The sequence below is a fragment of the Meles meles genome, chromosome 6 (assembly GCF_922984935.1).
Source record: "Meles meles chromosome 6, mMelMel3.1 paternal haplotype, whole genome shotgun sequence".
Classification (NCBI taxonomy): domain Eukaryota; kingdom Metazoa; phylum Chordata; class Mammalia; order Carnivora; family Mustelidae; genus Meles; species Meles meles.
In genome coordinates, this window is record NC_060071.1 from 663188 (window position 1) to 680395 (window position 17208).

At 42.5% G+C, this 17208-nt stretch overlaps 1 protein-coding gene across 1 annotated transcript in view; it reads right to left on the reverse strand.

Annotated features, from left to right (window-relative positions):
• Positions 1-17208, reverse strand: part of CHRNA5 (cholinergic receptor nicotinic alpha 5 subunit) — a 49318-nt gene that overhangs the window by 7693 nt on the left and 24417 nt on the right. Inside the window, exon 2 of the mRNA XM_046009340.1 lies at positions 3261-3412. Coding sequence (XP_045865296.1) covers positions 3261-3412 — 152 coding nt within the window. The remainder of the gene's footprint in view (positions 1-3260; positions 3413-17208) is intronic.

Consider the following 17208-nt stretch of genomic DNA (forward strand, 5'->3'; position numbering starts at 1 on the left):
GTGCCCTAGAGTCATACAGCATCCAGAGTAAGGGCTGGTCTCTGTGCCCAAAGTTCTAAACAGAAACATTAACAATTAGGAAAGTTCTGGTAAACCTATTACCTATGACCCTATAAAGCAATAGGTCATCTTTGAGAATCTAATGAAAATTATAGACCTTTTCCCCAGAAAAATGTGAACACACATAAATTTTGCACTATGGGCTAGGACCCAGTCAATACTTCATATCTTCAATACAAAGGGGTAATACCTAAGTTCGCAACCAGCCCCAAATGCGGCTGTACAGCCCAACTTAAGGGGACCTAGTTGATTCCCAAGCATCTCTCCTGTGCTCAGCACTATGCAGGTTGTCAGAGACACAAACCCAAGCAAGGACAAGCGCAGGTGTCCTTGTCAGTGGGACACAAGTGCCCATTAGCAGAGAAATAGAACTACACATAAGTTGAACAGAAAAGTTTCAGGGGCAATAGTTTTGTTTTTTTTTTTAAGATTTTATTTATTTGACAGAGAGAGACCCAGCGAGAGAACACAAGCAGTGGGAGTGGGAGAGGGAGAAGCAGGCTTCCCAGCGAGTAGGGAGTCCAATGCAGGGCTTGATGCCAGGACCCTGAGATCATGACTTGAGCCGAAGGCAGACGCTTAATGACTGAGCCCCCCAGGCGCCCCGCAGGGGAAACAGTGTTCTAACCTGACTGTAAAACTAGCAACTGACAAGCCAACATGGAGATTCAGAAAGAGTGAGTGAGAGAGCGAGAACACATGGGAAAGAACGCAGGAACCTGAGGGAACTTCTGGGAGGAGCCCCCACACACGACCACAGACTGAGGGGGATGGAGCTCAGCGATGACAGGGACGTCTGTGTTCCACGTCCTCACCACACCTCCCCCAGCTCCTGTCCTCCTTCTGTGTTGTCGTCGTCATCACTGACCTTACGTGCTCTGGGCTCTGCTCTCGGAGATAGCCCTTCCCCAACCTCGCTGCTTGGCTCCTCCTTTCTTCCACGCCTCCTACAGGTGTTCCTCAAGGACGGCCCTTCCGGCTTCCCCTGCTCGCTTGAACACGCATCAGTCCCACAATTTCGATACTCGGCCCTGCGCCAGTCTTTCCCTGCTTCCCCTGAGTGCCCTGTCTCCTCACAGAGCCGGGCTTGACTTCCCACGGGCCTCGGGAACATTTTCTTTTGAACGACACAAGCACCTGCTGTCGGAGTGGGACACGTCATCTCCTCCGCCTACCGCAGAGCGACAGATTCAGACCTGTTCTTCTCTCGTCACCATGTGGACCTCAAAACCTGCCACCTCTCGCTCTACTCAGCGCTCCAGCGCGGCGACTCCTGCCACCTGGCCTCCACGGGCCTCCCAAGCTTCTCGTCGCCTTCACTCAAGACCACATATTGAACCATCCTGTGGCTCTTCCTAAAGCACAGCTTCGATCACACCTGCGGCCGTCGCATCTGTCATCCGTGCAGCCCTTACCATGCGCCAGGCACAGTGCTGGGCTCTGGGACGGACCTGAGGAATGAAGCTCAGCCGGCTTAGAGGGCACCCGCCCAGAGCGCACGAGCGCCAGCCGCCGCGACGGCCACTTGTCCAGAGCAGAGGGCGATGCCGACAGAGGAGACTGTCTTGGGAACTCTGGAAAGATTCCGCCACAGGTCAAATACATTTGGCCTTGAAGAATGCGTGACTTGTTCCAAGAGGCAACGGAAAAATGGCAGGGGGCACAGTGCTGTGGCGTGTAGGCAACCCCGAGACCCATCAGGCCATCCCAGGGTGGCTCCCAACATTAACCCTTTGATCTCAACAGCTGGACAAAAAGGCTCCTGGTCACTTCTGAGCGTGTGATCACACGGCTCCTTGTTACTTTCCTCTCTGCACGTGCAGTCCTGCACTCACCACAGGGCCGGAGCCAGTGGCCCCTCCTCTAACCTGCTTTCTTTGACGATCTCACCAAACCTGAGTTCCCAGATTTTTGTGGCGGTAATGCTGTGTCCTATAGCGACTCCACTCACTTGCTCACAGTCCCAACCTGAAAGAAAGGTCTTTGAGAGCAAGCCCCACTCACCCTCCTCCTTCTCTGTTGTATTTATATTCAAAATCCCCAAGCAGCGGGCCAAGCACACGACACAGTCCACCTCGCTGATCTTTCTGGAGGCAATTAAAGTGACATGTATCAACAGACTTTTAAAAATTTGTACCCTGTGGGGCACCTGGGTAGCTCAGTCACTTAGATGTCTGCCCGGGGGTCCTGGGATCGAGTCCCACATGGGGCTGCCTGCTCAGCAGGGAGTCTGCTTCGCCCTCTCTCTCCCCATGTTTGTGTTCCCTCTCTCACTGTCTCTCTGTCAAATAAATAAACAAAATCCTTAAAATAAATAAATAAGTAATAAAATTTTGAGGAAAAAAAAAACAGGAGGAAAAGAAGCCTTCTTTATGTCAAAATAGCCCAATTTTAAAACATACACACAGGAAAAACTTGCAAGAAATACAGCAAAATGTTACCACTGGTCATCTCCGGATTGTAGAATCACAGTCAATTATTATTTCCTCGTCTGTATTTGTTTGCACTTTCCAAACCCTCAACAAAAATTATGCATTGCTTCTCTAATTAGGAAATAAAGGCACACCTATAAATGTTGGTGTACATTCTTTCTCTCATGCACACACACACACAGACTATTCTGGGAACACAGCAGGGAAATAATTATTGATTGACATGATCAGAACAAGAAGAAACTAATTTAAAAATCAGCGTGAACTTTGTCATTTAAGTAGAAAGGATCTCCCGACAGTAAGAACAAGTTACAATGGAACAGATACTCCCTGGGCGTCATACGGGAAAGTCTCAGATAGGTTTTAAGTGTGATACTGAAACAATGATCTGCTGAGATACCTTCTGGTCCCCAAAATCTACAACTCTACTCTTGGACTTTCTCCTCTTTAAAATGTTGACTTTTTAAAATCGTATTTTTAAACAAATGTAATGAGAATCTCCCATATAAAAGGTTTACTATCCTTGAACTTATTAAAAATAGGCCCATTAAAATGACCAATAATTGACTTCTAAACTATACGGTATTAGAGAAACAATGCATTCCTAGGCCTCTCGCGTAGTAGTTCTTTCTCCCTGCTAAGTTCCTTCAGGAGAATGACTGTCTCGTCCACCTTTGCCATCCCCACGGCCTCACACGGTGCCTGGGCCCCCACGACGCCCTCAGGAAGCCCATATGAAATGAAGTATGTCAAGATATGCACACCTACCACATCCACTAACTGAGATATCGCGAGGCCAAACTTTATTTTTATTTTGTCGTTCAGGTGCTCCACGGGACGGACCCATCTTTCGTAGTCTTGAAACAAATCCTTAAACAAACTGTCTTCATGTTTCGCAACAAAGGATGGTTCAGCTAATCCTGTATAAAAATGTTTAAAAGTTAGTGTATGCACTTGTCTCCCACCAAACATCCCTACTTTACAAAACATTCGGCTTTATCAAGGAACCAACCTATGATTTAGACTGTTAACAGAGCTTTTATGGGAAAATATTAATACAGATGTTAATGATCAATAAAGGACACTGTGGTTTGGATACATTTCTACTTAAATCAGATTACTCACATGGAAATATGCTGAGCTCCCTAGGAAACACTCAGTACTTAAAAGAGTATTTTAACAAAAGCTTTTAAGCTTTTAAATAAGTTACTGAAGCTAAAGGGGTTGCTTGTCATAAAATTCCAAACCTAGAAAACAGATACTTTGAAGTTCATTTATATCAACTGTAAATGTAAAATAAACAAGTTTAACTTACATGATTTTAATATAAAACATATAAGCATTGAATGAATTATTCAGATTTGTCATACTTTGTTTGCTATACATTTATATAAAATTACCTTATGGCCTAACACTTTAAAAAAGAAAAAGAGAAACAAAATTTTAAAGATTTTCGTTGCCGTAGCCACGGACTGGTTAGATTTACGGGTCACAGTCATGTTTCTATTTTTTTTTTTTTAATTTTTTTTTCCATTTTATTTATTTTTTCAGCATAACAGTATTCATTGTTTTTGCACAACACCCAGTGCTCCATGCAAAACGTGCCCTCCCCATTACCCACCATCTGTTCCCCCAACCTCCCACCCCTGACCCTTCAAAACACTCAGGTTGTTTTCCAAGGTCCATAGTCTCTTATGGTTCGCCTCCCCTTCCAAATTTTTTTTTTTAATAAACATATAATGTATTTTTATCCTCAGGGGTACAGGTCTGTGAATCGCCAGGTTTACACACTTCACAGCACTCACCATAGCACATACCCTCCCCAATGTCCATAGCCCCCTCCCCGTCTCCCAATCCCACCTCCCCCCAGCAACCCCCAGTTTGTTTTGTGAGATTAAGAGTCATTTATGGTTTGTCTCCCTCCCAATCCCATCTTGTTTCATTTATTCTTCTCCTATCCCCCTAACCCCCAATGTTGCTTCTCCATGTCCTCATATCAGGGAGATCATATGATAGTTGTCTTTCTCCGATTGACTTATTTCACTAAGCATGATACGCTCTAGTTCCATCCACGTCGTCGCAAATGGCAAGATTTCATTTCTTTGGATGGCTGCATAGTATTCCATTGTGTATATATACCACTTCTTTATCCATTCATCTGTTGATGGACATCTAGGTTCTTTCCATAGTTTGGCTATTGTAGACATAGCTGCTATAAACATTCGGGTACACGTGCCCCTTCGGATCACTATGTTTGTATCTTTAGGGTAAATACCCAGTAGTGCAATTGCTGGGTCATAGGGTAGTTCTATTTTCAACATTTTGAGGAACCTCCATGCTGTTTTCCAGAGTGGTTGCACCAGCTTGCATTTCCACCAACAGTGGAGGAGGGTTCCCCTTTCTCCGCATCCTCGCCAGCATCTGTCATTTCCTGACTTGTTAATTTTAGCCATTCTGACTGGTGTGAGGTGATATCTCATTGTGGTTTTGATTTGTATTTCCCTGATGCCGAGTGACGTGGAGCACTTTTTCATGTGTCTGTTGGCCATCTGGATGTCTTCTTTGCAGAAATGTCTGTTCATGTCCTCTGCCCATTTCTTGATTGGATTGTTTGTTCTTTGGGTGTTGAGTTTGCTAAGTTCCTTATAGATTTTGGATACTAGCCCTTTATCTGATATGTCGTTTGCAAATATCTTCTCCCCTTCTGTCAGTTGTTTTTTGGTTTTGTTAACTGTTTCCTTTGCTGTGCAAAAGCTTTTGATCTTGATGAAATCCCAATAGTTCATTTTTGCCCTTGCTTCCCTTGCCTTTGCTGTTGTTCCTAGGAAGATGTTGCTACGGCTGAGGTCGAAGAGGTTGCTGCCTGCATTCTCCTCAAGGATTTTGATGGATTCCTTTCTCACATTGAGGTCCTTCATCCATTTGGTGTCTATTTTCGTGTGTGGTGTAAGGAAGTGGTCGAATTTCATTTTTCTGCATGTGGCTGTCCAATTTTCCCAGCACCATTTATTGAAGAGGCTGTCTTTTTTCCATTGGACATTCTTTCCTGCTTTGTCGAAGATTAGTTGACCATAGAGTTGAGGGTCGATTTCTGGGCTCTCTATTCTGTTCCACTGATCTATGTGTCTGTTTTTGTGCCAGTACCATGCTGTCTTGATGATGACAGCTTTGTAATAGAGCTTGAAGTCCGGAATTGTGATGCCACCAACTTTGGCTTTGTTCTTCAATATTCCTTTGGCTATTCGAGGTCTTTTCTGGTTCCATATAAATTTTAGGATTATTTGTTCCATTTCTTTGAAAAAAATGGATGGAATTTTGATAGGGATTGCATTAAATGCGTAGATTGCTTTAGGTAGCATGGACATTTTCACAATATTTATTCTTCCAATCCAGGAGCATGGAACATTTTTCCATTTCTTTGTGTCTTCCTCAATTTCTTTCATGAGTACTTTATAATTTTCTGCGTATAGATTCTTAGCCTCTTTGGTTAGGTTTATTCCTAGGTATCTTATAGTTTTGGGTACAATTGAAAATGGGATTGACTCCTTAATTTCTCTTTCTTCTGTCTTGTTGTTGGTGTACAGAAATGCAACTGATTTCTGTGCATTGATTTTATATCCTGACACTTTACTGAATTCCTGTACAAGTTCTAGCAGTTTTGGAGTGGAGTCTTTTGGGTTTTCCACATATAGTATCATATCATCTGCGAAGAGTGATAGTTTGACTTCTTCTTTACCAATTTGGATGCCTTTAATTTCTTTTTGTTGTCTGATTGCTGAGGCTAGGACTTCTAGTACTATGTTGAATAGCAGTGGTGATAATGGACATCCCTGCCGTGTTCCTGACCTTAGCAGAAAAGCTTTCAGTTTTTCTCCATTGAGAATGATATTTGCGGTGGGTTTTTCATAGATGGCTTTGATAATATTGAGGTATGTGCCCTCTATCCCTACACTTTGAAGAGTTTTGATCAGGAAGGGATGCTGTACTTTGTCAAATGCTTTTTCAGCATCTATTGAGTATCATATGGTTCTTGTTCTTTCTTTTATTAATGTGTTCTATCACATTGAATGATTTGTGGATGTTGAACCAACCCTGCAGCCCTGGAATAAATCCCACTTGATCGTGGTGAATAATTCTTTTAATGTACTGTTGAATCCTATTGGCTAGTATTTTGGCGAGAATTTTTGCATCTGTGTTCATCAAGGATATTGGTCTGTAGTTCTCTTTTTTGGTGGGATCCTTGTCTGGTTTTGGGATCAAGGTGATGCTGGCCTCATAAAATGAGTTTGGAAGTTTTCCTTCCATTTCTATTTTTTGGAACAGTTTCAGGAGAATAGGAATGAGTTCTTCTTTAAATGTTTGGTAGAATTCCCCTGGGAAGCCGTCTGGCCCTGGGCTTTTGTTTGTTTGGAGATTTTTGATGACTGTTTCAATCTCCTTACTGGTTATGGGCCTGTTCAGGTTTTCTATTTCTTCCTGGTTCAGTTGTGGTAGTTTATATGTCTCTAGGAATGCATCCATTTCTTCCAGATTGTCAAATTTGTTGGCGTAGAGTTGCTCATAGTATGTTGTTATAATTGTCTGTATTTCTTTGGTGTTAGTTGTGATCTCTCCTCTTTCATTCATGATTTTATTTATTTGGGTCCTTTCTCTTTTCTTTTTGATGAGTCTGGCCAGGGGTTTATCAATCTTGTTGATTCTTTCAAAGAACCAGCTCCTAGTTTCATTGATTTTTTCTATTGTTTTTTTGGTTTCTATTTCATTGATTTCTGCTCTGATCTTTATGATTTCTCTTCTCCTGCTGGGTTTAGGGTTTCTTTCTTGTTCTTTCTCCAGCTCCTTTACATGTAGGGTTAGGTTGTGTACTTGAGACCTTTCTTGTTTCTTGAGAAAGGCTTGTACCGCTATATATTTTCCTCTCAGGACTGCCTTTGCTGTGTCCCACAGATTTTGAACTGTTGTGTTTTCATTATCATTTGTTTCCATGAATTTTTTCAATTCTTCTTTAATTTCCTGGTTGACCCATTCATTCTTTAGAAGGATGCTGTTTAGTCTCCATGTATTTGGGTTCTTTCCAGCTTTCCTCTTGTGGTTGAGTTCTAGCTTTAGAGCATTGTGGTCTGAAAATATGCAGGGAATGATCCCAATCTTTTGATACTGGTTGAGACCTGATTTGTGACCCAGGATGTGATCTATTCTGGAGAAGGTTCCATGTGCACTAGAGAAGAATGTGTATTCTGTTGCTTTGGGATGAAATGTTCTGAATATATCTGTGATGTCCATCTGGTCCAGTGTGTCATTTAAGGCCTTTATTTCCTTGTTGATCTTCTGCTTGGATGATCTGTCCATTTCAGTGAGGGGAGTGTTAAAGTCCCCTACTATTATTGTATTATTATTGATGTGTTTCTTTAATTTTGTTATTAATTGGTTGATATAGTTGGCTGCTCCCACGTTAGGGGCATAGATATTTAAAATTGTTAGATCTTCTTGTTGGACAGACCCTTTGAGTAGGATATAGTGTCCTTCCTCATCTCTTATTATAGTCTTTGGCTTAAAATCTAATTGATCTGATATAAAGATTGCCACCCCAGCTTTCTTCTGATGCCCATTAGCATGGTAAATTTTTTTCCACCCCCTCACTTTAAATCTGGAGGTGTCTTTGTGTCTAAAATGAGTTTCTTGTAGGCAACATACTGATGGGTTTTGTTTTTTTATCCATTCTGATACCCTGTGTCTTTTGATTGGGGCATTTAGCCCATTAACATTCAGGGTAACTATTGAGAGATATGAATTTAGTGCCATTATTAGTCTGTAAGGTGACTGTTACTGTATATTGTCTCTGTACCTTTCTGATCTACTACTTTTAGGCTCTCTCTGCTTAGAGGACCCCTTTCAATATTTCCTGGAGAGCTGGTTTGGTGTTTGCAAATTCTTTCAGTTTTTGTTTGTCCTGGAAGCTTTTGATCTCTCCTTCTATTTTCAATGATAGCCTAGCTGGATAGAGTATTCTTGGCTGCATGTTTTTCTCGTTGAGTGCTCTGAATATATCATGCCAGCTCTTCCTGGCCTGCCAGGTCTCTGTGGATAAGTCTGCTGCCAATCTAATATTTTTACCATTGTATGTTACAGACTTCTTTTCTCGGGCTGCTTTCAGGATTTTCTCTTTGTCACTAAGACTTGTAAATTTTACTATTAGGTGACGGGGTGTGGACCTATTCTTGTTGACTTTGAGGGGGGTTCTCTGCATCTCCTGGATTTTGATGCTTGTTCCCTTTGCCATACTAGGGAAATTCTCTCCAATGATTCTCTCCAATAGACCTTCTGCTCCCCTCTCTGTTTCTTCTTCTTCTGGAATCCCAATTATTCTAATGTTGTTTCGTCTTATGGTGTCACTTATCTCTCGAATTCTCCCCTCATGGTCCAGTAGCTGTTTGTCCCTCTTTTGTTCAGCTTCTTTATTCTCTGTCATTTGGTCTTCTATATCACTAATTCTTTCTTCTGCCTCATTTATCCTAGCAGTGAGAGCCTCCATTTTTGATTGCACCTCATTAATAGCTTTTTTGATTTCAACTTGGTTAGATTTTAGTTCTTTAATTTCTCCAGAAAAGGCTTTAATATCTCCAGAGAGGGTTTCTCTAATATCTTCCATGCCTTTTTCGAGCCCGGCTAGAATGTTCAGAATCGTTATTCTGAACTCTTGATCTGACATATTACCAATGTCTGTGTTGATTAGGTCCCTAGCCTTCGGTACTGTCTCTTGTTCTTTTGTTTGTGGTGATTTTTTCCGCCTTGTCATTTTGTCCAGATAAGAGGATATGAAGGAGCAAATAAACTACTAAAATGGTGGCAAAGACCCCAGAAAAATGCATTGTAACCAAGTCAGAAGAGATCCCTATTGTGGGGGGGAGAAAGGGGATAAAAACAGGTTCTAAAAAAAAAGAAAAAAAGAAAAAAAAAAGAAAAACATTAAAAAAATAAAACAAATAAAGAAAAAATATAAAAAAGAAAGAAAAAATATATATATTTAGATAAACTAGTCAAAAAACGTTAAAAAAGAAAAGGGTAAAAGTTTTAAAAAATTTAGCAGAAGAAGAAAAAAGAAAAAAAAAATTGAAAAAAGAAAAAAAAAATTGAAGTAGCCACAAGACTAAACAATCATGGGGAGAAAGCCATGAGTTCCGTGCTTTGCTTTCTCCTCCTCTGGAATTGCTCTGCTGTCTTAGGAATTGAACCTACTTTCCTTGATAGATGAACTTCGTCCTGGCTGGATATTTTGTTGATCTTCTGGGGGAGGGGCCTGTTGTAGTGACTCTGAAGTGTTTTGCCCGAGGCGGGATTGCACCGCCCTTACCGGCGGCCAGACTAAGTAATCGGCTTGGGTTCGCTTTTGGGAGCTTCTGTTCCCTGAACGCTTTCCGTAGAGTTCCGGAGGACGGGAATGAAAATGGCGGCCTCCTAGTCTCCGGCCCGGAGGAGCCGAGAGCCCGGGGCCCCACTCCTCAGTGCGCCCCCAGAGGACAGCACCCAATCACTCCCGTATCCCCAGCCTCTAGCCGCGCTCCGAACTCAACCAGCCCGCGACCAGTTCAAGGTAACCCCGAGCTGAGAGTTTAGTCCTCGGCTCTGTCTTGCAGCCGGCTTCTCCGTTCTAATACCTGCGAGCTCTCTGACACTCTGACACCCCCGATCCTTCTGTGACCCTGCGGGGCCTGGGGCCACGCTGACCCCGCGTGGGCTTCACCCTAGTTTAGCCTCTGGAGCAATGTCCCTCAGTGGAACAGGCTTTTAAAAGTCCTGATTGTGTGCTCCGTTGCTCCGCCACTTGCCGGGAGCCGGCCCCTTCCCCCGCGGTCTATCTTCCCGTCGTTTTAGATTCACTTCTCCGCCAGTCCTACCTTTCAGAAAGTGGTTGATTGTCTGTTTCTAGAGTTGCTGTTCTTCTTCTCTTCACTCTCCCGTTGGATTTGTAGGTGTTTGCAATGTTTAGATAAGCTATCGAGCTGATCTCCTGCTACCTGATGTAGTCTCAGCCCGCTACTTCTCCGCCATCTTGACTCCTACCCCCCATGTTTCTATTTCTACTGAGTTTAACTAAGCCTCTCTGTAGAAATGGAAATTCCAGTATTATACAGGTCAGAGTCTCTATTAAGGATATATCAAAGGTGTGAAATTCAAGCATGATGTGTATCAGGACTCACGATTTTACAGAGAAAAAGCATTTACTTGAACCAAACCATCACTGGCTTATTTATCATTAAGCATGCACGCAGGGATTTATAGTAGCTGGTGATGGTCCTTCTCCAACCTAAACGGTATGACAGAAAGTTAGAGCTTTCATGTTTAAAAGCCATTAATTTTAGAGCTTCATGTTAAAATAGCATTACCAAACTATTTCTCCTCTCCTAATCCTGTTTAAAATCTTAGTCTCCAAAATACTAACAATTTGAGGTTGTTTAAAAAATAAGAATAACAAACAAAATGTATTTTCGTAGCATCTAAGAACCTTTTGCCTTCGGGAAATAGATACTAGCTTGAATTGCCACCTCCAATCTTGTTTGAAAGAAAGTAGATAGGGCATAAATAACTTGATAAATTAATTCTAACATTCTACTTAATGATAATCCTTAAGATACTTCCTTGTAGGAACGCCTGGGTGGCTCAGTCAGTTGAAGGCCTATCTTCAGCTCAGGTGATGATCTCAGGGACCTGGGATTGAGCCCCAGCGTTGGGCTCCCTGCTTGGCAGGAAGTATGCTTCCCCCTCACCCTCTGCCTGCTGCACCCCTGCTTGTGTTCCCGCTCTCTCTCTCTCTCTGTCAAATAAATAAATAAAATCTTTTTAAAAATATATTTTAAAAAAAGATACTGCCTCGTAAATATCTTCCTAGTACATCTAATATCAGAAATACCATTTCCTTTTCACAATTTTTTAGAAATGGGAGGTGCTAAAGTCAGTGCTATTCTTTTAAAGATTTTATTTATTTATTTGACAGAGATTTATTTTATTTATTTGACAGAGATCACAAATGGAAGAGAGGCGGGCAGGGTGGGGGAAGTAGGCTCCCCGCCGAGCAGAGAGCCCAATGCCAGGTTCGATCCCAGGAACCTTAGATTATGACCTAAGCCGAAGGCAGAGGCTTTAACCCACTGAGCCACCCAGGCGCCCCTGTCAGTGCTATTTTAGCATAAAAACTTAATCATGCATTCAGATTCTACTTAGAGAATTTTCAGCTGGTTCTAAATGTGTCAAGTTTTTGCTGCTCATAAACCTCAGAATGTTTAGAGGAGAAGACCCAGTGCGTTCCCCTCACTTCACGATGAGGCTGTGGGACTGGAAAGGCCGCTGCTGCCGAGCTGGTTCGGGGAAGAGCCCTGAGGGGCACCCAGGGCCCCTCCACCTCTTGCTCTTTCCACCCTAACATTTGCACCTGTGCCAGCTTCAGGGAAGTGCGCATTCGGTGCCGCGCGCCCTGAGCCCTCCAGCCCTGCTGGCGTGTGCTCGTTCCTTCAACAAACACTTCCGGCCGCATGCCCAGTACTGGGAGCACAGGGATAAACAGGGACAGTCCGGCAGGAAGACTGACCATAGTGTACATGACACTACGGAACTCTCTGGAAGCTGATCAAACCAGAATATTCTTTTTTAGAAGTTGCCCTGAATAGTTAACATTTGCTCATGTGTTCTACTCAAAACAAATAATTTAAATCAGTTGCCTTCAGCCTCAGTTCCTTGGAATCCCAGGGCATTTATTTCTCATACTTTTTTTCATGCCATTTCTGACTGAGATTGTGTGCTATTTAACATGCACTGTTCTGTGTTGATTTCCAGTTTTGTCACGTAAGTCTGGGGTCTCCAAAGAAACCTAAACCTCTAGAAGACAGAAATCATTTCTACGCTTCGGCAACTTCTACAGCCCTAACTAGGCACAACGCTGATCATGATAGTTACTTAATACGTTTTAGTTTTCCTTCCCTTCCTGACTTAAAAAAAGAGGGAACTGGGAGAAAACATTTGCAGATCATTTATCTGACAAGGGGCGTATACCTAAAATACACAAACGACCTTTACAAGTCAATCATAAAAAGACCCAGTAACCCAACTTTAAAATGGGTAAGGGATCTGAACATTTCTCTGAAGAAGAAGAGCCAACGAGTGTCTGAAAACTTATTCAACACCTTTATCCATCAGAAAAACGCCAACCAAAACTACGATGAAGGCACCTGGCTGGCTGTCGGTGGGACGTGTGACCCTTGACCTTGGGGTCAAGAATTCAAGCCCTGAGTTGGCTGTAGAGACTACTTATAAATAAATAAAATATTTTTTTAACAAACCGACAGTGAGTTACCATTCCACACCCAGGGAGATGCCTATAATCAAAACCAAAGATAACGAGTGTTGGTAAGGAGGGGAGAAACTGGGACCCTCGTACACTCCTGGCGGGAATGGAAAGTGGTGTGGCTGCCTTGGAAAAGGCAGTCCTTTCCTCAGAGAGTTAGCTACAGGGCTGTGATAGTCCTGGCAATTGCATTCTCGGTACACACCCAAGAGAAATGCAAACAGCCGTCCACACAAAACTTGCACACAAATGTTCACAACAGCCAAGGGGTAGAAACCGCCCAGATGCCCATCAAAGGAAAAACGGAGGGATGAAATGTGGAATATCCAAAGGACTATTAGTTTGCCACCAAAATGAATGAATGAATGAATGAATGATGCAGGCTGGAACATGGACGAACCTTTTCGGTAATACGCTATGTAGAGAAGCCAGTCCCAAAGACTGTGAATTATATGATTCCACTTCCGTGAACTCTCCAGAACAGGAGAATCTAGAGATAGAGTAAGGTAGATTCGCGATTGCCTAGGGAGAGAGCGGTATGGGGGAGGAGGGAGATGGTGTTCAAATGCCATTTTCAGTGACAGTAGCACTAGCCTGAATAGACTAAAATTCTCGGGATCATGCACTTTAAATAGGTGAGTCATATGGTGTGTGAATGGCGACTTGATAACGCTGTCACTAAAAGGAGAGTTTCTTTACGATGGAGCTCTCACAAGGAGCTACGTGGACAACATAGCTCTGATCACCGCTGAGAAAATGTGACAAACAGTGTGGACGTAACGGTAGAAAAATGTTATCTGAAGAGTCACCCCACAAGTGTTCCTTTGCAAGTAACAAAGATAAAACTGAGTAGGCAATGCTGGCACATTTATGTTCCTTGTTTCTTTGTAATGTTGTATACGTTTCCTAGTAACAGTCTTTCTTTTAATTAAGACTTCATTCCTCTCAACAATACTGGTGAATTCTACCAGTCATTCAGAAAATTATTACCAATCCTTCTCCAACTTCCAAGTGCTTCCAAATATAGAAGAGGAAGAAACACTTTCGAACTCATTCCGAGACCAACGTTAGCCTGAAACCAAAACCAGACAAGGACGCCGCAGGAAAGAGAGTCACTGGCCAACATCCCTGACAAACACAGATGCTGTAATCCTCAGCTACACAGCAGCAAACCAAATCACCAACACACTAAAGCATCATTCAACACGATCAAGTGAGATTTACTCCAGGGATGCAAGGACAGTCTAACACCCACCCACCAGTCAGTGGGATGCACCACATTAACAACATGAAGGGTAAAAATCACATGATCATCTCAATGAATGCAGAAAAGCACCGACATCAATATCCACTCGTGACAAAGACTTCCAACAAAGTGGACACCGAGGAAATCCACCTCCACATCATGAAGGCCGTGCATGACACGCCCACAGCTAATGCCGTACCCAACAGTGAAAAGCTGAAAGGTTTCCCCAAGATCAGGAGCAAGACAAGGATGCCCACTGTCACCACTTTAATTCAACACAGTACTGGAAGTCTTAGCCCGAGCAATGAAGCACGAATAAGAAATAAAATGTATCGGGGTGCCTGGGTGGCTCAGTGGTTTAAGCCTCTGCCTTCAGCTCAGGTCATGATCTCAGGTCCTGGGATCGAGCCCCGCATCGGGCTCTCTGCTCAGTGGGGAGCCTGTTTCTCCCTCTCTCTCTGCCTGCCTCTCGCCTACTTGTGACCTCTCTCTCTGTCAAATAAAATAAATAAAATAAAAAAAAAGAAATAAAACGTATCTTGGGACACCTGAGTAGCTCAGTCAGGTAAGCATCTGAATCTTGGTTTTGGCTCAAGTCATAATCTCGGGGTCCTGGGATCGAGCCCCCATATAGAGCTCTGTGCTCAGTGGGGAGTCTGCTTGAGATTCTCTCTGCCCCTCTCCCTGTCTCGTGCTCACTCTCTATCTAATAAACACATCTTTTTAAAAAAAAAAGAAGAAAGAAAAGGTATCTAAATCAGAAAGGAAGACATAAAACTGTCACTACTTACAGATGACCTGATGTTATATATAGAAACCCTAAAGACCCCATCAAAACATGGTTAAAATAAATTCAAAAAGTTTCAGAATACAAAGTCAATATACAAAAATCTGTTACATTTCAGTACACTAATAATGAACTATCAGTAATAGAAATTAAGTAAATAATCTCATTTACAATTTCATTAACTTATAAGGTTATAAATTTAACCAAGAAAGTTAAAGACCTGCACACTGAAAACTGTGAGATATTATTGTAAGAAGTTGAAGATGACACAAATAAATGGGAAGATATTCCATGCCCATGGGTTATAAGAATCAGTATTTTTGAAATATCCAAATTACCCAAAGCGACCTAAAGATTCAGTATGCTCCCTATCAAAATTCCAAAGGCATTTTTCACAGAACTAGAATAAACAATCCTAAAACATGTATGAAACCACAAAACATTCTAAATAGCCAAAGCAACCTTGAGAAAGAGCAAAAAAGTTGGAAGAATTACACTACTTCATTTCAAACTGCGTTACAAAACTATAGTAAAATATAATCAGAACAGAGTGGTATTGGTATAAAAACAGATCAGTGGAACAGAAAATACAGCACAGAAAAAAATACATGCATATATGATCAATTAATTTATGACAAAGGAGCCAAGAATACACAATGGGGAAAGGACAGTCGGTCATAAAACACATTTGGAGAACTGGACAGCCACATGCAGAAGAAGGATGCTGGACCACTGTCTTACACCATACACACACCTAACTCAAAACTGATTAAAGATATGAACGGAAGACCTGAAACCATAAAATCCTAAAAGAAGACACAGTAAACTCCTTATCATTGATCTCAGTAATGATCTTATGGATTCAACACCAAAACACTCATTTTTTCTTGACTTCTTGACCAAAACCAAAAATAAATAAATGGGACTATATCAAAGTAAAAAGCTTCTGCACAGCAAAAGAAACCATCAACAAAATGAAAAGACAGGGGCACCTGGTGGCTCAGCTGGTTAAGCATCTGACTCTTGGTTTTGGCTCAGGCCATGATCTCGGGGCCGTGAGATCGAGCCCCACATGGGGGATCACACTCAGTGCAGAGTCTGCATGGGATTCTCTCTCCCTCTGCCCCTCCCCACTAAAATAAATTAATATATCTTTTTAAAAGAATGAAAAGACAACTACTGAATGGGAGAAAATATCTGCAAATCATATATCTGATAAGGGGTTAATATCCAAAATATATAAGGAACTCCTACAACTCACTAGCAAAACAATCCCATTTTAAATGGACAGAGAATAGAACCAGACTTTTTCCCAAAGAAGACATATGGCCAACAGGTACATGAAAAGATGCTCAACATCACTGATGATCAGGGAACTGCAAGTCAAAACCACACTGAGGCATTACCTCACACCCGTCAGAACAGCTCTTATAAAAAGAAGTCAAGGAAAAACGAGTGTTGGCAAGGATGTGGAGGTGGGGGACCCTCACGCACTGCTGCCGCACTGTGGAAGACAGCACGGGGGACCCTCAGGAAATCAAAAGTAGAAATACCCTACAACCCAGCAACTCCACTTTGGGCATTTATCTGAAGAAAATGAACACACTAACTCGACATTAACCCAGCTCAAGTCAAAAGAAGGAAATCTTGCCATCTGTGACAACACAAATAGACCTGGAGGGAATTATACGAAGTCAACGACAGGCCGTGAGTGACCTCACTCGTGTACGGAATATCTGTTTTCAAAAGCTCACAGACGCAGAGAACAGATAGCTGGTGGGCAGAGGCAAGAGGGGACCAGGTGGGCAAAGTGGGTAAAGGGGATCAAAAGGCCCAAAACTGCAGTTGTAAAGTAGACATCATGGTGATGTAATACACAGGGAGTACACGGTAATTCTGTGCTGAATATTTGCAAGTTGCTAAGAAAGTAGATCTTAAAAGTTCTCATCAGAAGATAAAGAATTTAAAGAAGAAGAAAACTGTAAGTATATGTGGTAAAGATATTAACTAGACCTACCATGATGATCATAAAAATAATGTAAAAACCACTTTTAAGCGACTATTTTGTAGAGCAGTTCAAGGTTCACAGCAAACTTGAGGGGAAGGTATAGAGATTTTCTATAGACTCCCTGTTCCCCATCAACACCCCCGATGACAGTGGTACACTTGTGACCACGGATGAACCCAAAGTCCATAATTTACACTACGTTTCACCCCTGGCGTCATGTATTCTCTGTATGGACTAATGTGTAAGGACATGTACCCACCAGCACGGGACCGTCCTTGGGGGTCTCGCTGCCTTCAGCATGCTCGGCGCTGTGGCCCTTCGCGGCTCCCAGCCCACCAC